The following is a 23,221-nucleotide window of genomic DNA, read 5'->3' on the forward strand; positions in this document are numbered from 1 at the left end:
GCAACCACACACACACACACACACACACACACACACACACACTTCCCGATTTCAACATTTACTACAAAACTATATAGTACTCATGACAATGTGACACTGCCATAGGATAGACAGATCAGTAAACAAGAATTTGTATATTCTCAAATAGACAAAAAACCCCTCACATTTATGGTCAATTTATTTCAACAAGGGTACGAAGTAGATTCAGTGGAAAAAGAAGAGTCTTTTCAACAAATGGTGCAGGGACAACTGGGTATGCACATGCAAAAGAATGAAGTTGGACTCCTATCTCACAGCAAATACAAAAATTAACTCAAAATGATCAAAGACCTAAATGTAAGAATTAAAACTATAAAACTCAATGAAGAAAATATAGATGTAAATCCTCATTACCTTGGATTGTGCAATGGTTTCTTAGAAATGACACCAAAAGCACAAACAACAAAAAATAAACTGGACTTCATTAAAATTAAAGATTTGTGTACCTTAAAAAATACTATCAAGAAAGCAAAAAGAGGGGCACCTGGGTGGCTTAGTCAGTTAAATGACTGCCTTCGACTCAGGTCAGGATCCCAGGGTCCTGGGATCAAGCCCCGCGTCAGGGCTTCCTGCTCAGCGGGGAGCATGCTTCTCCCTCTCTCTCTGCCCCTCTCCCACCTCGTGCACCTTAAAAAAAAAAAAAAAAAAAGCAAAAAAGACAAATCACAGTATGGGAGAAAATTTTTGCAAATCATTCATCTGATAAGGGACTATAAGATATACAAACACTATAACTTAATGCTAAAAAGACAAATAACCCAATTTAAAAATCAGCAAAATATCTGGATAGATATCTCTCTAAATAAGATATTCAAAGGCCCCTGAGCCCATGAAAAGATTCTTAACATCATTAGCCATCAGAGAAATTAATATCAAAACCACAATGATAGGGCGCCTGGGTGGCTCAGTTGGTTAAGTGACTGCCTTCGGCTCAGGTCATGATCCTGGAGTCCCAGGATCGAGTCCCGCATCGGGCTCCCTGCTCGGCAGGGAGTCTGCTTCTCTCTCTGACCCTCCCCCCTCTCATGCTCTCTCTCTCTCATTCTCTCTCTCAAATAAATAAATAAATAAAATCTTAAAAAAAAAAAAACCAACCACAATGATAAACCACTTCACACCCTCTGAAACAGCTTTATTCCCAAGGAAGGGTAACAACTTGGCCATGATTTGAAGAAACTAGAACTCTCATGCACTGCTGGTGGGAAGATAAAATGAAGCAAACACTGTGGAAAACCATCAGGCAGTTCCTCAAAAGATTAACCACAGTTACTAAATGACCCAGCAAACCAAGAGAACTGAAAACATGTCTCTACACTAATGTTGACAGTAGCAATTTTCCTAATAGCCCCAAACTGAAAACAACCCAAATGTCAATGAACTGATAAACAGATAAACAAAATGTGATATATTTAGCCATAAAATGGAACAAAATACTGACAACATAACATGAATGAACCTTTAAAACATCATGCTAGATGTAAAAGATCCAGTCAAAAAAGACCACATATTGTATGATTTGATTTATATGAAATGTCCAGAATAGGCAAATCAATAGAGATATAATACAGATGAGTGACTGCTTTGGGGCCAGGGTGGGGGCTGGAGGACATAGAAGGGCGACTGCTAAATAGTATAGGGTTTCTTTTTGTGGTGATAAAATATTCCAAAATAATTGTGGTGATGGTTACACAACTATGAATATACTAAAAACCAGTAAATTGTACATTTTATTTTTTTTTTTATTTTTTATTTTTTTAAGATTTTATTTATTTATTCATGAGAGAGAGAGAGAGAGAGAGAGAGAGGCAGAGGGAGAAGCAGGCTCCCAAGGAGCAGAGAGCCCGATGTGGGACTCGATCCCAGGACCCTGGGATCATGACCTGAGCCGAAGGCAGACGCTTAACCATCTGAGCCACCCAGGCACCCTAAATTGTACATTTTAAATGAAGGAACTGTATGGTGTGTATATTATATCTCAAAAAAACTGTCACCTAAAAAAATTATGAATGGACCTGCATTCATAAGCCAGAACTATGAGCTTATGCTCATAGTCTTCTGATAAACTCAAGCTTTAATTTTACAATTAAAAAAAAAGAGGTATACTATTAAAATCCAAAAGAATCTCAAGAAAGGGAACAAAGAAAGAAAGAACTGTTGGGACAAATAGAAAACAAATAACAAATGGTACATTTAAACCCTACAATATAAAACAAACAAACAAACAAACAAACAAAAAACAACCTACAATATCAATTACTACATTAAAAGAAAATGGTTTAAACACCCCAAGATTAAATACTAGAGATTGGCAAACTGCAAAACCAAGACCAAATTATATGCTGCCTAAAAGAAACTCACTTTAAATATAAAGCCACCAAAAGATTAAAAATAAAAGAAAATGTTAAATCATGTTAATAGTAAATTAAAAGAAAGCTGGAGTGACTACATGAAAATCAGACAAAGTAGACTTCAGAATAAGCATTAATACCACATATAAAGATGGACGTCTCATAATAAAAAAAAGAGGAATCAATTTATCAAAAAGACAGTGCAATCCTAAACACACCTAATAACAAAACTTCAAAATACCTGAACTCCAAGTGGACAAAACTGACAGAGGAAACAGACAAATCCACCAACAGAGGTGCAGATGTCAACACTCTCATTAGTTGATAGAGTAGAAAGTCGGTTAAAATGTAGACAACTAATCACTCTCGACCAACTTGATCTAATATATACAGAACATATTCTATGGCTTCTGGTGGCTCAGTCGGTTAAGCATCTACCTTCAGCTCGGGTCATGATCTCGAGGTCCTGGGATCGAGCCCCACGTCAGGCTCCCTGCTCAGCAGAGGGTCTGCCTCTCCCCCTCCCTCAGACCTTCCTCCCCTCTTGTGCTCACTCTCTCGCTCTCGCTCTCACTGTCTCAAATAAATAAAATCTTTTTTTCCTAAAGATTTTATTTATTTATTTGACAGAGAGAGAGACAGAGAGAGGGAACACAAATAGGGGGAGTGGGAGAGGGAGAAGCAGCTTCCCACCAACCAGGGAGCCCGATGAGGGGCTCAATCCCAGGGCCCCAGGATCATGACCTGAGCTGAAGGCAGACGCTTAATGACTGAGCCACCCAAGTGCCCCAATAAATAAAATCTTTAAAAAATCTTAAAAAAAAAAAAAGAAAAAAAAAGAACATATTCTATCTAGTGTACGTGAAACAGTCACCAAGAAAGTTCATATACTGGCCATAAAACATTAAATTTTTAAAAACAAATTATAGCTTATATTCTCTAACAAGAACATAAATAAATTAGAATCAGTAATAAAATGATATGTGGAAAATCCTCAAATATTTGAAAATGAAACCACATGCTTCCAAGGATCAAGGAAGAAGTCACACACGGAATAAGGAAATAGCACACACTAAATGGTAATAAAATCACAACATATCACAATCTGTGAGATATACCTAAAACAGAGCTCAGAGGGAAACTGATAGTTTTAAATACAGAAAACAAGAAATGTCTACGATTAATGACCTAAGCCTCCATCTGAAGTTAAAAGAAAGTAAATGCGCGTGGGTGGCTCAGTCATTAAGCGTCTGCCTTCGGCTCAGGTCATGATCCCAGGGTCCTGGGATCGAGCCCTGCATCGGGCTTCCTGCCCTGCGGGAAGCCTGCTTCTCCCTCTCCCACTCCCCCTGCTTGTGTTCCCTCTCTCGCTGTGTCTCTGTCAAATAAATAAATAAAACTCCTAAAAAAAAAAAGAAATCCACAGTAAGTAGAAAGAAGACAACAACCACAATAAAGGAAAAACCAAAGAAAGAGAAAACTGAAAAAATTAAAAGATGGTTTTTGGAAATGATCAATAAAACTGACAAAACTCGGGGCTCCTGGGTGGCTCAGTCGTTAAGCATCTGCCTTTGGCTCAGGTCATGATCCCAGGGTCCTGGGATTGAGCCCCGCATCGGGCTCCCTGCTTTGCAGGAAGCCTGCTTCTCCCTCTCCTGCTCCCCCTGCTTGTGTTCCTGCTCTCGCTCTCTCTCTCTCTGTCAAATAAATAAATAAATAAATAAATAAATAAATAAATAAATAAATAAATAAATAAATAAATATCTTAAAAAAAAAAAACAAACAAAAAACTGACCAAACTCTAGCTAGACTAATAAAAGAATATGAAAAGAGAAAATACAAATCACCAATATCAGGGGGAAAAATGACTTTCCTAGAGGTCCTACAGACTTTAAAAGTATCTATATTATAAATAACTCTATACCAATACACTTGACTACTTAAATGAAATGAACAAATTACAAGATTGATACAAGGAATAGCAAATCTGAGTAGCTCTATATCTAATGAAAACCTTGAAATTTATAATTGAATACCTTCCAATAAGGAACACTATGGGCCCAAATGGCATCACTGTTGAAGTATATTAAAATACTCAAGGTGTGCCTGGGTGGGTCAGTTGGTTAAGTGTCTGCCTTTGGCTCAGGTCATGAACCCAGGGTCCCGGGGTTGGAGCCCTGTGTTCAGCAGGGAGTCTGCCTCTCCCTCTCTTTCTGCCTCTCCCCCCACTCATGCTCTGTCCTGCTGTCTCTTGCTCTCTCAAATAAATAAAAAAATCTTTAAAAAAAGAAAAATTCGGGGCGCCTGGGTAGCTCAGATGGTTAAGCGTCTGCCTTCGGCTCAGGTCATGATCCCAGGGTTCTGGGATCGAGTCCCGCATCGGGCTCCCTGCTAGGCGGGGAGCCTGCTTCTCCCTCTGCCTCTGCCTCTCTCTCTCTCTCTGACTTTCATGAATAAATAAATAAAACATTAAAAAAAAAAAAGAAAAAGAAAAATTCAAGGAAGAATTAAAAGTAAATTCCACAATTCAGAAAACAGAAATGAAGAGAACATTTCCCTGCTCCTCTTAAAGAGCCAGAGCTGCCCTGATACCAAAACCAAAGATGAGAACACTACAAATAACATCTCCTAGTCCTGCCACCACTACACAGACATAATACACAAGAGTCATAAGATTTGAACTGATATCCAAAAAAGAAGAATGGTCAATAAGGTCATAAGAAGAGGTTCAACATCATTAGTCATCAGGGAATCACAAACTGAAGCCAGTATGAGATAAAACCTTTACGTGCCCAGGAAAATGGCTAAAACTAAATAAGACTGACAATACCAAATGTAGACGAGGATGTAGAACAAATCAAACTATAATATATTGCTGACAGATGGGAGTGGAGTGAGGTAGGAGTATGACACAGTCGCTTGGGAAAATAGTTTTAGTTTAGTATCAAGTTAACCTGAATTCAACATATGACTGAGCAATTCTACTTTTTACCATATAGCCCAGTATTTATCCTTGAAAAAAGAAAACTTAAGTCTACACAAAGGCTTGTAAGTGAATATTTATAGATACTCTCTTCTTAATAGCCCAAATCTGGAAAAAACCCACATGTTAATCAACAGGTACATGGATACACAAATTCTGATATTTTCATACAACACAAATAAAAAGGAACTCAGGAATAAAAAAGAACAAATTACCAATACATTCATGAACATGGAAGAATTCCAAAAGTAGATGCTGAGCTAAAGAAGGTAAACACATATACAAAAGGAGTACACACTGTATGGATTCCATTTACATGAAATTCTAGAAAAAGCACAACTTAACCTATGGTGACATAAAACAGATCAGTGATTATGAGGGGCCAGTGGTGGGGGTGAGGCAGACTGCAAAGAAACATGAGGGGACTTGTGGCGGTGTCGGAAATATTCTAATTCTTGACTGGGCTGGTGGCTACACAGGTGCATACACCTACCAAACTCCAACTGTACATTTACTAGGTGCGTATTAAGGCTGAAGGAAAAGAGGGTGATGGCACACATACAGGCAGAAAGTTACATGCCTACCTCACATTATTCACAAAAATAAACTGGGCTCAAGATAAGCATAGAAAACAAAATTGCAATTACATTAAGGTAAAAAATAAGAGGGTATGCTTATGATCCTGGGGAAGGAAAATGCTTCTTGAACAAGACATTGAAAAGTAAAAGCTTCATAGAAGAGAACGATCTACTTATTCATCAAAATTAAAATCTCCCAGACCGTAATACTTAAAAGGACTCTCACTGGGCAATGTATTTGTAGCACACAGAAGAAACTATTAGAATCCAGAATTCAAACAAAACAACACAAAAAGAACTCCTCCTGAAACTCATTAGGTGAAAGATGCAACCCCAAGAGCAGAGATTCACCTACAGAGTAAATTCACCTACAGAGAAACCACATGGATGACGATGTGTAGAGACGACAAACCTGACTAGCAATCTGGGAAATGAAATGCCATTCTGCGCTCAAAAGACTGGTGCTTCAGATAACAAATGGAGACGTGCATGCGAGGAATCAGAGGGAATATAAGTGGGAGTACTGACTGGTACAACTGATACAGAGGGAATTTGAGAATATATATTAAACATACCGTCTCAATACTCAACAATTCTACTTCTTACTTTACACAAAAGAAACTCATATGCACACAAGAAGGTATGAAAAAGATACCACACAAGCAATGTTTATGGAAATGAAAACTTGGCAACAACTTACATACCAAAGGGAAATAATTCAACTAAAATACATTTATACTATAGATGCAAATATAAGAAACGAAATACCTGTATATGTAATCTATGACACTTAGTAACACAGAATGACCTCTAAGGCCTGTTGCTGATTAAAAATCCAGAACAATAAATCTGGGCAGAAATAAATTCAGAGAGAGTGCTTACGCATAATGATCACATATGTATGTCTGCAAAAGCATGTGAAAAGACTTGCAAAGGTATGCATGGAAGTTGCTCTGGTGAGATGGAAGAGGCAACACTGGGAAAGGCTATTATTAGAGGTCCTGGTCAAACTTCCACAAGGAGAATATATTCTTCTATTATTCATGTAAATATAAATTAATGTTAAAAAAAAGAAAAGCACATCTGCTGATTGTAGTTGAACTTGGAACTGTTGTCTGAGGAACCTCTTTCCACAGCACATCAGTATGGCCTGCTATGTCCAGTGGAAGGGGGGGGTCCTCAGGCAAGAGCGTGAGAAGCCCTTACCCCCTGGCAGCGCTTACCACCTGCAGCCTAGAACAGTTTGCAAGAAACACTGATGCTTTTTAATTCTCTTCCCGATTGCCTTCAAAGCTTTTTCAAGAACCTCTTAATCCAAGTCGCTCTTGATTCTATTATCTTGTTTTGATTTCTTCATAGCAATGATCACTATTTGAACTTATATATTTATTGTCTGTCTCCCACTAGAATGGCAAGACAATTTTGAATTCATATGATTTTAGTCAAGCCATTTAGAGTTTTCTAACAGTATCAAAGACACATGTTATTTACTTACCTTAGTTGGAAAAGGAAATTTGGAAGGTTCTGTTTTGCATGGTGTATGAATAGCCGTTAGAGGGGGAGGCCATGAATGCGTCATCTCCTGAAATGTAATTATTACAGTTTGTTTTCAACCAGTTCAAGGATAAAAATTACATAGCTAAAAACCAGATTTGTATTATAAATGCTGGTTTCATGATAGGTCCTTCCAAAAGTATACATATTTAATCAATAAATATTAATTAAGCACAATTGTGTGCAAGGCACTATGGGGCAGGAAATAAGATAAATAATATCCACTGCCTGGCTTCAGGGAGCTTGGAGCTAAGATGATGAAACCTATGAATCATCACAGAAATAAGCCTGTAATCAAATACAAGGTACACAGTACAATGTTACTGAAGAAGAGCATGCTGTGAGAGCGGGAGGGGCGGGTAATAATAAGAAAAGGAGCTAACATTTATTGTGTACCTTTAATGGGCCAGATACTGTGCTGTTTTACAGGTCTGTTACTTATTTAGTACTCACAATGATATTAGGAGGTAAATACCATTATTACCCTAACTCTATGTAGGATGAAACTGAAGCACAGAAGTTATTTATTAAAGGCCACACATTTGTGGACACAAATGGACACGAAATTTCATCCTAGGAAGTCTGGCTGCAGAGCCCATTCGCTGATGGGAAGTTTTGGTCAGGTGGAGGAAACCAGAAGAGAGATACCAAAAGCACACGAGAAGGAAGACAGACAGGCAAGGCCATAAGTATGATTTCATTCAATGCCTTCTGTTTAATCACATGCCAACTATGTTCAAGTGGAGATTTGGATAAGATCACAATGTGTATGTTAGAGAAGCAGGGGAAAGAAAGATATCAGATTTAGAATAAGGAAGGAGTGTTTTATTTCAAAGTTCAAAGTAAGCCATTAGGTAGACTGAGAAAATACAATAAGGGTGGTTTAACTTTTAGGAATTTACTCTGTAGCTATACCCACACGGTTAGGTAAAGATACATGTTCAAGGGGCCTACACTTCAAAAATGGAAACAACCTAAATATCCAACAGCACAGAATAATTAAATTACCAGATAGCCACACAATGAAACACCAAGCAGACAGTAAATGAGGAATTTAACTACTGATATGGAATGTTGTCCACAACGTACTGGTAAGTGATAAACAGAAATCATAGTCTATGTCCTAGTAAATGTTTGTATATGAAAAAATATATATGAAAAAAAAAAATCTCTGGCTACGTTTGGGCAACAGACCAACAGAAGGGTTTCGAAAGAGAACTGGGCACTTGGTACAGTCTCTACTACTGGAACTTTGTAAAACAGCCCCCTGCACTGTTAATTGCTCTTTATCTTCTTACAATGCTTTATTTTTTAATAGCATTTCACTTTCTGAAATAATATTAAATAGTTGATTATTTCCAATATCCAGCAAGAATGTCAGCTCAAAGGGTGCAACACTATCATTATCACCACTGTTATCCCAAGAGCTTGATACATGACAGGGGCTTCATTAGCAAACCATGAATTAATCTTGCTTGTTTTTACAAGAAACAGTTATCATTTTTAGATTAAAATTTTCTTCTTTAAGTTTACGATGGAGTTCCTAGAAATAGTATGACTACAAAGATCAAGAAAACATGAAGGCAATTTGGACCTGCAGTTCCTTATGCACTGCATACAGGGAAAGGAAACAGAAACTCGGGCACTCTAGGTTTTCAGTGCTGGCATTTTACACCTCAAATACCAAAGTACTTTCTACAGAAAATCCATTTAACTCCATCATTAAATGACTGAGCACCCATTACACCCAAGGCCATGTGCCAAGCCCTATGTATATAAAATGAAGACTAAATGGTCAGTATCATCAAAGAGATCATCAAATGTGAGAATATCTAAGATTCTACCAGGTATTACAATGCCATGCATCTTTGAGGATTCAATGAGAAAAGATAAATGCTCTGTTACACTTTTCATATACATGGCAACTGAAAAATGCATATGCTATATGAGATTCTTTTTTTTTGCTGTATGAGATTCAAAAGAGTTATGTGATCTGATGGTCTGACACAGGGGAAAGAAGGATTACACTGGGATTCTAAGAAAAAACCATCTGTATATGACTAAAGACAAAGGAGAAACATATTTCACGAAAGTTTACTTTAAAAAGGTAAAAGAGCAAGAAAGCGTATGGCTTAGTGAAACCAATTTGACAGAAGTGGTGTTCAATAGCGAGAGAGGTTAGAACCGGCCTGTGAAAAAGGTCTAGAACGTTGAACTTGGACACTATTCTTTCTATGGGGATTAGAGACAGAGCCACTGAAATGTCTAAGACAGAAATTAACTTATGAAGACAATGGATTAAGAGAGAATCTGGTAGCAATACAGAAGACAGATGAGCAAAGCGAGGACGGTAGATTGCAATTCTTGAAGCTCAAGGTGGCAGAAATGGAAATAAAGGAGTGGCATTTTCAAGGAAAATTCAAACTGTACATGCCGTTTTGTGATTAAACAGAACATGAGAGAAAATTAGGATTTTACACTTAGAAGCACAGGAGAATTGTGGTACTACTAAGAGAAGGAAGTCTGATAAATCTGCCTTTAGATATGTTCAGTCTAAAGAAGCAGGGAGAAACGCAAACGGACACATAGCTACAAAGCAAGAGAATAAACCACAATTCAGAGGAGGCCAAGGAGGAGAGAAAGACTGAAGAGTTAACAGGTGAAGCCATAACGATGGAGGAAAATCAATATGGAGCAGAAAAAAATGGAGAAGCTAGAAAAAAGACCCATGTTGAAAAGAGAAGATGCCAAGGTTCCCAAAAGGCAGAGAACGAGAGATAAGAAAGGTGGATGGAAATAAAAACAGTGAAGCATAATAACAGGCAAGGAAGGAAGAATGAGGTTTCTAGAATGAAAAACTAAAAATTCTTGAGGACAGCAGAAAGAGCAGAGAACTCAAATGAAGCCCCCAGTGAAGGGAAAGACCATGAGCTTAGAGAAACAGCTTCAGCAACATGACTGAGACAAATGAGAGACTGTGCTGGGCTGAAGAAAAGAGGAGAGAATAGAGTGGGAGTAGCAATGCAAGTAGTCTCTCAGAAGGGAGGATTCATGGTGAGATGCAGGTACAGACACAAAAAAATCAGGAGCTTATGCAGAAAGTACAAGTAAGACGTGACAGACAGTTTTTCTCTACTAAGCCAAGAGCACTCACTGTCACTCATTAATCCACTAGACCTTCTCTTTTTCCAACTGACAACTTTTTCTTTTCCCAGAAAAGGAATGCACATTTTGGTCATGTGTCGGTTTTAAACATATTCCATCCAACACTCAAAGTGAGCTGTATTAGGAGGAGGTCTTTCATTGTAGGAACTGACCAGTTGGTACAAATGAATTAGAAAGCAAGCTATCTTCAATGAAACGGTTTGACTGGTAATTACTGATAAGCCTTAGAAAGTACTGTTGCATTTGGGTTCTTCCTCTTTTCAAGGCAAACTATTATGACGGGAATTTGTTTTACTTAAAAATGAAAAACAAAACAAACCAGTTCTTCGAGTGCAGGTAATTATTAACAAACCAAATGACTCAGAAACTAAGTATGAAAATAGGCATAACAGAGTCAATTATTTTTTACAGACATAATGAGGTTTCACATGTAAGCAATCTGCTGCCCCAGATCCTTTGTGAAATATCGGGGGGAAGAGGGCAAGAAGATAGCAGAGGATCATAAACAAAAAAGACAAAGTATTAAAACAACAATAACTTACTTTAAGAATTTCATCCACACAGCTCACGTCACCAGAAGCAGATGCCTTAAGAGGAAAAGAGACACACATTAGATTTGGGGTCATTTATCATTAGATTTTTATTATTTGTTGCACAGATTCAACAACACTATTAGAAAACAAATTAAATTTAAAGACCTATTTATGATCCCACTATTCTAAATCACAACACTAATTAATCTTTTGACAAATTTCCTTAAATGCAAATTTTTCAAGCTCTAAAAAATTTTAATCACCAACTGTACAAGGATTTGAAGAACTTTGTATTTATCAGAAGTTTTGAAAAATCTTATCTTTCTTAGATTAGAAATAAATTTTTAAATGTTATTTTGCAGGTGGAGCAACTTGTCAAAAATTTGAGTTTATTTATATACAAAATATACCATGATACTGAAATACATTACTTCACATAAACTAACAAACAGAATAAAACCAGCATTATTGAAAGAATACTTGTCTGGAATATGATGGACATTTTACACAGTTTCCTTAAATCACGGCAAAGTTGTTTATTCTAAAGCACAGTCAGGAACTGGAGAGCTAGAGTTTGCACTCAAGTCTATCTCCAAGGATCAAGTTGTTTGAAGAAAGAACAAACAACCACTTCACTATTCTCTTCAGAGGAGTAATTAGATGACAACTGCCATGAACAATGAGTTTCCTAAGGCCACAGGAAAAATTTCTAAATGTTCTTAAAACACCATTTCACCTACCCTTGACCCCTTCCCACAACCGTTTTAAGCTATGAACTATGTGATTTTCATACTTCTACGAAAAGTACAAAGACTACTTCTAAAATTTTTTCTTTTAAAAGATAAAACTTAAACTATTTCACAGTGAATACTCAATTTCTTTAGTTATTCTGATGCTTTGGCATGCAGTTATAAATACTGTAAATTTCAAACCACCACTATGAATCTAGAGCAGCTGTCTCAAACCCTTAAGTGCAAACAGAGAAAAAAAACTCATGGCATCCAAACCACACAACATTACCATCTTGATGGACGCCCCCCCCCCAAATCCCAACATTCACTACAATGAACCACAGCCCACATCGCATTCATGAGGATCACAATGAGAATACAAGTTATTTTTTTAAAAAAAAGAACACAAGACGTATTCTTTCATAAAATCAAAAGGAGGAAATCTCAGGTATTGATTTCACAGATCATGCTTTTATTCTACGACTGTCATCTGAATATTTCAAAACAGTGAATGACATTTTCTCTACTGCCCAACAGGGGAAGCTAACAGGTCTACTGATCACTTTGGAGTCAATCACAAGTCTTATTTTTAAACTTATCTATACCTTATTAAAACTGAGACAAAATTTAAGTTCAATTATAATTTCATAGTAAACTGCTTCACAGAGTCGTAATATTAAAAGCTCTAAAGGGCTCCTGGGTGGCTCAGTCGGTTTAGTGGCCAACTCTTGATTTTCGCTCAGGTCCAGATCTTGGGGTGGCAGGAGGTTCTCTCTCTCCTTCCCCCTGCTCCTCCCCCTGCTCTCTGTCTAAAATAAATGGGATAAATTAAAAAATTTTTAAAAAGGCTCTAAATGTGTAACTTACATCCAATGGTTGGGAAGGTATTTTCAGCTTGGTGAGATGTGCTTTGCTACTGGGCTTCAGTTCAGTCATGCTGTTGCCATGGGATTGGCTGCTGTAGTGCTCAGAGGACAGCTTTGGTTCCATGGACTCCTGTCCATCCATGGGCCGCACATAGGCAGTGGGTTTCTGTAACATTGAACTGGACTTTGACATCAATGAAGGTGGGAAAGACTGATTTGAATGCTGCCCACTTGAAAAAGGTACACGGGAAGGAGAATCCCAGTTTGCATCAGGGTCCCGAGGTGATTTGGAACGCTGATGGTCCTTGCTATGGTGATCATTCCCATGAGACCTGGAATGACTGGAGCTTAATGAAGACACAGCCTGGGGTTTTCCAGGGCTGGAAGAGCGTGATTTGGAGTGTTCCGACCCATGCTGGCCTTTTTTCCGATTACTGCTTCCACTACTGCTGTATGAGTCACGGTCATGCCTCTGGCCACCACTGCTGGTGCCACCGCTGCCACCTGCACTGGTCCGCTGGCTACTGTGTCCACTCTGCAAGCCTGAGGACCGTTTCTGAGACTGAGAAGTACTGGGTGCAGGTCCTACTGGAGTCCATTTGCTACTCTGATGAGAGGTCCCATGTCTCTGTTCAAAGAAATTCGGGTTCGATTTTTCATCTGCTGTCGGCGGTACTGTAGGCTTGGGAATTGCAACAAGCTTTGGTATAGATCTGTCTCCTATGAAATCCTTCATTTCATCGTAATTTCCAAGCATACTCTGAATACGACTTGATAGCTTATCTTCTTTGCTAGTCTACAAAAAATTGTAAAATAAAACGATAGAATTAGTATAACGGGAACTAAAAGATGCTTCTATAAATGGACTTTCCAAACTTCAAATGCAAAGGGGTTTTTCAAAGGGAGGCCTCGTATCTCATACCTTAAGGTTAACATCTCAAACGCAAACTCCAGATATATAATTTTTATAGTGGAAAAAATGCATCGAAAGTGAAAAACATTCATGCAAAAACACAAATACTCTATAGGATATTGAGAAGTATGTACAAAAGTTTCCAGAAGGGAAAAAAATCCAAATTTCACCAATAAATATACTGAAACAGTAGTAGAAATCTTTTGAAGAGCAGGAAAAGTAACGGGCCTTTATGTAGTTAAGTTCTAGGTGAGCAAATTAGCCAACACTCATTATTTTGGCAATGTAGGAAAATATTTTATTCCTCGAGTTCAATGTTATAGTTAAAAGGAGAAATAAAAATTTAATGAAACATACTATACCCAACTGACCTTTTAAAAAATTTTAATTCCTTCTGTTACTGTGACTAATTAAGTTAATAAAAGTCAACAACAAATTAAGAATGGAAAATCTACTGATAAAGTTTCAAATATTAATTCTATTAATTCTGAGCAAGAAACACTCCAAGTTTTGAAGTCAATGGTACAGAGTGTAGGTTTTAAAAATCATTCTTGGATAATAAGAAAGTCCAAAATATCCACAAGCTTTAGTACTCTTTCACGTTCACAAACATGAAAGAGTGTAAGCTTACTGATTGCATTAAACAGGAAATCAAGACAGAACCACTATTTATTCTGAGGTTGGCATGAACTGATAAGACTTTAGATCATTTGAAAATCAGTCTGACCCCTATTAAACAAGAGGGGGAAATATATAGCAATTTGTAGACAACATCAAGTTCAGGAATCAAATCCAACTCATTACAATGTAATTACAAAATAAATGGTTGTATGATTTGAAGATTCTGGACCAAACTCCTGGAGTTTTTGTGAAATGCCTTTAATCCCTAATCCCAAACCCCAGGTTTCGTGTTATCATGTTACACTCATATAAATGATGTCAGTGTAACTGCCTTTAAATGAAAATCCTTAAGAATTTGTAAAAAATGGCTTTTATGGGGCGTCTGGGTAGCTCAGTTGGTTAAGGGTCTGCCTTCAGCTCGGGTCCTGACCCTGGGTCCCGGGATCGAGCCCCGCGCTGGGCTCCCTGCTTGGTGAGGAGTCTGCTTCTCCCTCTCCCTCTCCACCCCGCTTGTGCTGTCTCTCTTTCTCTCTCTCAAATAAATAAATAAAATATTTTTTAAAAATGGCTTTTATAGATCTCACAGCTTCTACAAACGCCAAATGTTACCAGGGTAAACCTAGAATATGTTGTTATATTTATATTTCATCAGAAAAAAGTCTAACACACTCTCCATCTCACACCATAAACCAACGGCCATTACTGCTGCAATACCATCATACACAGTATAAGTCTTCAAAATGTAAGGGTAGATCAAACGAGCCAAAGCCAAATCAAACATTAGAGACATCTGTGGCCACTACAGCCACATTAGTCATCAGAAGTGACATCGTTCAGTGTTTTATGTAATCCCAAATCAAGTACAATGATAGTTACCAAAATAGCTATTGGTCCACTTTACTGAACATCTCTGACAACAAGCTTTTAATCTAAATTGGATATCATTCATTAAGCCCATAAAAAAGAAAGATAATTTAGTATAAAACAGAAAAAGGAACCGGACTGATACTGAAGACACATTTATTCAAATACAGTAGCAGTCACTGATATTTAGTAATCTAAATATTTAGTAAACTAAGTAAGCAAATGGCAAGAAACAAGGGAGAAACAAAAGAATCTCTGAAAAAGTTGTCTTTGACATTATGTTATACCCAAAAGAACGTAAGAAACAGTAGACGATCCATACTCATTTACAAAATTTTAATTTAATTCAGAAAGGTGAAATGCCTGCCCAGGGTTAGCAGTAGAGCCTGGGATGTAGATATCAATGTCTGAGCTAATCCAGACCACATTTTCAAGAATATGAGATAGCAACAGAGGTAAGGGAGGAAATTTGGGTTTGAGGATGACTTTAGGATGCTAATCATACTGTTTCTTGATCTGGGTACTGATTATATAAAGTTGTTCATGTTGTGAAAATCTTTCAGCTAAAACACTTGTTTTGTGTACCTTTCTGTATGTATGTTATACTCCAATGACAAGTTTACCCCAAAAGTGTACATTCTCATTTAGAGGAAAGGAAAAATGTTAAATGGAATATATGATAGTAACTCTTTTCTACTATCAAAATTCAAGCTTAAACACTTGAAAAGCAAAAATGTCACACTGTTGGGGGGAAAAAACCATTCACAGGACTACTTACAACTTTGTATGGCTCGGCAAAGAGAGGAGAGCTAGGTGGGAAGGCGTCTTCGCCCTGCTGAATTTCCTGATTCCGCCTTTCCCGTTCTTTCATACGCAGCACATTTCGGTCTTCACGGTTCATGTTGCTAAGAAGAGAAACACAATCTTTGTATCAATCACAAAAAGGAAAATCAAAATTAAAATGCTCTGTACTCATTTTGTGAGTTTAATGCTTCATTCGGAGATTCCCTTTCGACTTCCAAGTAGCAGCAGGCATTAGTGCTGAAGTTGGGTACTGGTAATGGTTTTACCAACTAATACCAATAGAGTCTGGCACGACTACTGAGATAGTAAACACTAGCCCAGAGTATTAGGATCCACCCCATTGAAACACTTAACCTTATCAATTTTTAAGTATTCAGCTAGCTAAAAGTCAGTTAAAACTTAAACATTCAGATAGATGGAAGGTCGTACTTCAGCCCAAATCACGATTCCTACAAGCCTTTTGCGGCCCCCTCTTCAGAAATCTAACTACTCTTTGCCTTCAGTGGCGCACAAACCCGCTCCCACCTACCACTCCCTCCCCCCCGGGGTCCAGCGCTTTTCTCTACTTTGCATCTACCTTATCTTGATTTCTTTTTGTCCCAAACACAGCTTCCTTGGTGTCCATCCTTATGGCAGTTTGACCTCAGCTTTGCTGTTGCTCTAGATTCCCTAAAAAACGACATTTCTGCTCTAAATACAGTAATATTTCAATCAATACCTCAATAAATGGCAAAACTGAGGCTTTCAGTAATAGAATCTAAAATTAACTTGGGTTAGTAATAGTAGTTGAAACTGTACTGAAAAAGAAAGTCTTTTGGAATGGAGGAGAAAATGAGGGTGTCATTTCTATAAACATTACGGCATGTGGTATTTTCACTAAGAACAAACTAAAGAAGATAGTTTGTTTATAGCGGCAGGGACTTATGGTTAAATAGATAATAATGAAAAAGGTTGTCGAACCCTGGGATAAGGGATTACCAGGGACTCTGCAACATTCTTCCCTGGAGTTAGAGTAAACCATCTATCTTGGTTTTGTCTGAGGGGAAGAGGGGCCGGGGAAGAGGGGCCAGGGACGCAGGGAGCCCTGGTGGAGACTGAAGGAAAAAACCAGATTATACTTGTAGAGCATTTCTAGCCTTATGATTCATAAATCAAATCTAGTCGGAAAATTAAAGTAAATCAAGATTGGAAAGAAATTGTAACTATAAAATCACAATGGACAGCAGGGGCGCTTGGTTGGCTCAGTCAGGTAGGCATCTGCCTTTGGCTCAGGTTCTGATCTCAGGGTCCTGGGACTGAGGCCTGTGTAAGGCTCCCTGCTCAGTGCGGAGTCGACTTCTCCCTCTCCTTCTGCCCCTCCTCACTCCCCCCTCCAACCCTGTTCGTGCACTCTCTCTTTCTTAAATAAATAAAATCTAAAAAAAAAAAAAAAAAGAATGGACAGTAAAACCAATATACTCTTGAGGATTCTTAGGTGGTTAGAACAGTGCAAGTAAACATTCAAAAGTAAAAATTTACTATCAAAGCAATTAATATTTAAAAAATATTCTAAGTGTTCCAAATGAATTTTCAGCTTTTTCTATTTGCATAATATTCTAATAAACTTAGACAAGAATATAAGCTATTTTGAGGTATTGAAATAGTATGTGCTTTCTTTGGTCTCCCTGGTACTTAGCACCACACAGAAGCACAAAAAATATTTGATTCTTTCGGGATGCCTGGGTGGCTCAGTCGGTTGAGCATCCAAGCTCAGGTACATGAATCTGGCCCCACTTGTGTTTGGGACTCTCTCTCTGCCCCTCCCTCCCATTCCCATCCCCACTTGCTCGCTCGCTCTCTCACTAAAATAAATAAATAAATCTTTTAAAAAAAGTTTTTGATTCCTTCTTTAATAAATACTAGAAAATATCTATACTTTGGTATTCAGAGAGTGAAACCAAAGAACGTATATTATCCTCCAGTACACTTGAACCAACTAGTAAGTGTATATCACTAACAATCAGGTTTCAGATAGACCTCTGCAACTATGGTGCCGCTGCATATGAAGTTATTTGTATCCTAAGAGTCTAAGGGGCATATTAAATACTAATTTCCTTGCATTTTCTAAATTCAATTCCTTAAAAAAAGAAATGCCTTCCTTAAACTATGATTTAATTAAAGTGCTAAAATAATGCAAGAAACACTTGTACAGAGTGCCTGGGTAGCTCAGTCACTAAGCGTCTGCCTTCGGCTCAGATCATGATCCCAGGGTCCTGGGATTGAGCCTTGCATTCGGCTCCCTTCTCAGTGGGAAGCCTGCTTCTCCCTCTCCCACTCCCCTTGATTGTGTTTCCTCTCTCGCTGTGCCTTTCTCTGTCAAATAAATAAAATCTTTACAGGAAAAAAAAAAAGAAACACTTGTACATTTATTGTAGAAATAGATCTGATTCCCACAATAAAATTCCTCCTATAATCCAAAAAAAAGTGTTCTCTATTCTTAAACAATGAAAGTCATCTGACTGAATATTCCTTTTAAAAAGACTGCCAAGAAGCAGAACAAAATTAAATGACTGCTTATAAGAACCAATATCCCAGTTGTAGCTCTTATTCTCTAATTTTTTTCTGATCTGCCTTATTTTCACATCTAATTTATCAGATCCACATTTTTCTCCCATGTCTTTAAACATTAGTATCTGCCTAAGATAAAGTTTGCCACAAAGCAATAATTCCAGTAATCAATGTGAGCTCCCCTAAAATTAACATGAAATTTAAATGAGTCAGTTTGAGATATATCTTTGTTGTATAGGCAAACCTATTTCATAGCATTTCCCTCAGGACATCTGCAACTACTATACTGAAGAAGAATTCGGTTAAAATTAGCTAATTGCTACAACAAAACAAAATCTGTGGGACTGCCAGAAAAATAATTTTTAAAAGAATATTAGCAAGTAGAAAGGAGAGTTCTCCCTCTACTTAAGGTAAATTGTTTTAAGTGCCCATCAAGTACTTACATTAAGTTGATACATTTATTACAAACAACATTCTATGGTGTAGCATAATGGTGTAGCAATTTCATTGCTACAAAATGGAGCAAATGAGTATACTGAGATTTTTGAGGATCCAAGCATGTTACTATGAGAGATGAGGGATACAAATATACAAAGGAATAGGGAGAAAAATAACTTTTGGGGATTAGGAGCTAGAAATAGTACTATGAACACATGCTTGTATATTAAAAAATCTCTATCAATCTACCGATCGAGAGAAACAGACAGTCTCCATTTCTGTACACTGAAAGAGTCTAGGAGCAGGAACACACCAGAAGAAAGAAGCACGCTCAGCACCCAAATTCTGATTTTTTTTAAAAAAGATTTTATTTATTTATTTGACAGAGACAGACAGACAGAGAGGGAACACAAGCAGGGGGAGTGGGAGAGGGAGAAGCAGGCTTCCCGCTGATCTGGGAGCCCGATGCGGGACTCGATCCCAGGTCCCTGGGATCATGACCTGAGCCGAAGGCAGACGCTTAATGACTGAGCCACCCAGGCGCCCCCCAAATTCTGATTTCTAATATCATTTCCTACTAAAGTGGAATAGGACTTCTTGGAAAAAATAGTTCATTCCAAGGCTGCAGCAGAGGAAGTCTGAAGAGATCTTAAAACATCTTGTTTCAACAGCAAGAAAATTCACAAAAACAGATGGAGACATCAAAAGGGCACGGGAACCAGACTGAAGGTGCTCTCACCAGTCAGCTTTAGAAACATGAGCATCAAAATAAAGACAAGAATGGAATATAACCAAATGAGCACCATATTGGGAATGGAGCCTAGTTAAAAAAACAAAAAACAGGGGCGCCGGGGTGGTTCAGTCGGTTAAGCAGCTGCCTTCGGGTCAGGTCAAGATCCTAGCATCCTGGGATTGAGCCCAGCATGGAACTCCCTGCTCAGCAGGAAGTCTGCTACTCCTTCCCCCGCGCTCTTGTGCTCTGGCTTGTGCACACGCACTCTCTCTCACGCTCTCTCTCCTTCTCAAATAAATAAAATCTTAAAAAACAAACAAAAACCCCCCAAAAAACACAAATCCGAGTCCAGAGTGATAATAGCAAAAAAATAAAATGAAGAGAAATAAAGCAGGGAGTAAATGCCCTTCTTTAGAGAAGAATGTCAACTAATAAATGCAGAAGAAATAAAAGAATTAGAAAATCACTTTTTTTGTGACCATTAAAGTAATAATTGAGGCCAGAATCATCAATGGGAAAAAAAAAAAAACCCAGCAATAAATGCCAAAACCACTGGGCAAAAAGTTGGGGGGGAATGGAATCTTCAGTATCATCCCACAGACTATTAGAAAAAAATCTTTAAAATAGAGAAGTACAGGAAACAATATCTTTAATCAAGCAATCAGACTTAACATTATCAATAATGCGATAAAATGATATCATGTGCCTTCTGATGCGATACACTAAAGATTTATCACCACCTAGGTATTCTTTCCGCTAAAAATTTAACCTGAATCTAATCAGGAACAAGCAGACAAAGCTTAAGTCTGCAAAACTGGCCTGGACTCTTCAAAAATGCCTGTATCATGAAAACAAACAAAAAAAGAGGCTAGGGATTTCTTCTATATTCTTATATATTCAAGGAGAGACAACAACTAAAGGCAATGCATGATTCACATACTGTATCTAGGGAGGAAAAACTGTTTGTGAAGGGCATTATAGGGAAACTTTGGGACACCTGAATATGAATGGTATTTCAGATAATCATATCAATGCTTAGTTTTTGAACTATGATAATTGTATCTGGTCATATAAGAGAATGTTCTGGGTTCTCAGGATGTACAAAACATACATGGGTGAAATGTCATCATCAGATCTGCAACTCTCAAATGGTTCAGCATCCATCTGAATATAGATCTAGTGTGTGCAGATAGTGAGTGATAAAAAGAGAGAGGAAGAGTGTGTGTGTGTGTGTGTGTGTGTGCTTGCATGCAGGGAGGGTGGGGGGCAGGAAGGAGGGAGAGGACAAACAGACAAGAATAATGGAGCAGCAGCAACAATTACAATAAAAATATTGACAAGTGGTATATCCAGGTGAAAGGAATATAGACATACACTATATTATAGGTTTAAAATTTTTTTTTTTTTAATGTTTTATTTATTCATGAAAGTCAGAGAGAGAGAGGCAGAGGCAGAGGGAGAAGCAGGCTCCCCGCCTAGCAGGGAGCCCGATGCGGGACTTGATCCCAGAACCCTGGGATCATGACCTGAGCCGAAGGCAGACGCTTAACCATCTGAGCCACCCAGGCGCCCCAGGTTTGAAATTTTTTTAAATAAAGGACGGAAAGGGTGAGAAAGTTTATATAGTAGAGTACTATCGGTCTTTTCTAGCATTTTTCAGCCTTGGGATTTACTATCAGATAAACTGTCTCTTCTCAGGGCTTAACGTATTTCTCTCATGTCTAACATGTGCCCCTTCCTATCTCCATGTTCAAACTGATCATCCAATTCTCAACTCCTCCTCTACGTCACTGTTTATTACACTTGAGAAAGTGTAATACTATTCTTGGCTAGCAAGGGACACCATCAACATGCCAAGCTTCAGTTTCCCTAAAGTAAAGAGGCCTGCCAAATTTATCTAAGGCAAGATTTAATATTTATTAAGTCTATTTATTAATTTAATAAATGTGCAATAAGCATCTGACATATACTTAGCACTGAAGAGAGAACAAGAAGAATTTGTCATAGTAGATATTAATATTTACTATAAAATCATCATTATCAAAATAGCATGATAGTGCACAGAAATCAACAAAATGATCTGAAAAATAGAAGCCAGAAAAAAACTCAAAGATACACGGGATTTTAACAGGTAACAAATCAAATTCAATGAGAAAAGAATGTCTTATTTAAAATGTTCTAGGGGTGGGCACCTGGCTGGCTCAGTTGGTTAAGTGTCTGCCTTCGGCTCAGGTCATGATCCCAGGGTCCTGGGATCGAGTTCTGCACCAGGCTCCCTGTTCAGTGGGGAGTCTGCTTCTCCCTCTCCCACTCCCCCCTGCTTGTGATCTCTCTCTCTCAAATAAATAAATAAAATCTTTAAAAAAATGTTCTAGGGGCTCAGTCGGTGGAGCACGCAACTCTCGATCTCAGGGTTTTGAGTTGGAGCCCCACGGTGGATACAGAGATTACTTAAAAAAATAAAAATAATTTGAAAACAAATAAAATGTTCTATTTAATAACAGTAAGAGCCAAGTATTTTTCAAAAATGACATAGTCACTGGGGCGCCTGGGTGGCTCAGTCGGTTAAGCGTCTGCCTTCAGCTCAAGTCATGATCCTGGAGTCCCAGGATCAAGCCCCGCATTGGAATCCATGCCCAGCAAGGAGTCTGCTTCTCCCTCTGCCCCTCACCCTGCTTGTGTGCTCGCGCGCGCTCTCTCAAATAAATAAATAAAATCTCTAAAATGACATACTCATTAAAATGGTGAAGTGATATTTCAAACTCAGGAAAAAAAAAAAAAGGGAGGCTCCCGGGTGGCTCAGTTGTTAGGCGTCTGCCTTCTGCTCAGGTCATGATCCCAGGGTCCTGGGATCGAGCCCCAAATCAGGCTCCCTGCTCAGCGGGAAGCCTGCTTCTCCCTCTCCCACTCCCCCTGCTTGTGTTCCCTCTCTCTCTGTCTCTCTCTAATAAATAAATAAATAAAATCTTAAAAATATATATATAAAAACCCTTCAACCCAGCAGCCTCATAAGCTTATGGCTTATACTGCCATTACCTACAAAGATGTTTACTGAAGCACTGTTAGTGGTAAAACAACTGAAAATAATTAGAAGAGAAAAATAGTTAACAGTTAAACCATAGTATATTAAAACAAATGAGGTATATCTTTGCCAATGAACTTGGAGGAATTTCCATAACTGCTGTTATATGAGAATAAGTAGATGCAACACAACATATATAATATGACTGAGATCACTTCATTATTTCTTTTTTTTTTTTTAAGATTTTATTTATTTATTTGAGAGAGAGAGACTGAGAGAGAGAGAGAGCATGAAAGGGGGGAGGGTTGGAGGGAGAAGCAGACTCCCTGCCGAGCAGGGAGCCCGATGAGGGACTCGATCCCGGGACTCCAGGATCATGACCTGAGCCGAAGGCAGTCGCTTAACCAACTGAGCCACCCAGGCGCCCCACTTCATTATTTCTTTAGGGTAAATTCAGAAGTAGAATTGTTAGGTGCTGGGGC

General features: G+C 38.2%; 1 protein-coding gene across 2 annotated transcripts in view; it reads right to left on the minus strand.

Moving 5' to 3' along the window:
• Positions 1–23,221, minus strand: part of AFF4 (AF4/FMR2 family member 4) — a 90,914-nt gene that overhangs the window by 48,624 nt on the left and 19,069 nt on the right. The window contains exons 2-6 of one of the 2 annotated variants that reach the window (XM_035014119.1): positions 16,577–16,668; positions 15,974–16,100; positions 12,799–13,593; positions 11,210–11,254; positions 7,444–7,530 (exon numbers count right to left, since the gene is read on the minus strand). In XM_035014119.1, the coding sequence (XP_034870010.1) occupies positions 7,444–7,530; positions 11,210–11,254; positions 12,799–13,593; positions 15,974–16,096 (1,050 nt within the window). In that variant the 5' untranslated portion in view covers positions 16,097–16,100; positions 16,577–16,668. The remainder of the gene's footprint in view (positions 1–7,443; positions 7,531–11,209; positions 11,255–12,798; positions 13,594–15,973; positions 16,101–16,576; positions 16,669–23,221) is intronic. The other variant, XM_035014120.1, reaches the window with a different exon arrangement.

The sequence above is a fragment of the Mirounga leonina genome, unplaced genomic scaffold (assembly GCF_011800145.1).
Source record: "Mirounga leonina isolate KUSES-001 unplaced genomic scaffold, KU_Mleo_1.0 Mir_168, whole genome shotgun sequence".
Lineage (NCBI taxonomy): Eukaryota > Metazoa > Chordata > Mammalia > Carnivora > Phocidae > Mirounga > Mirounga leonina.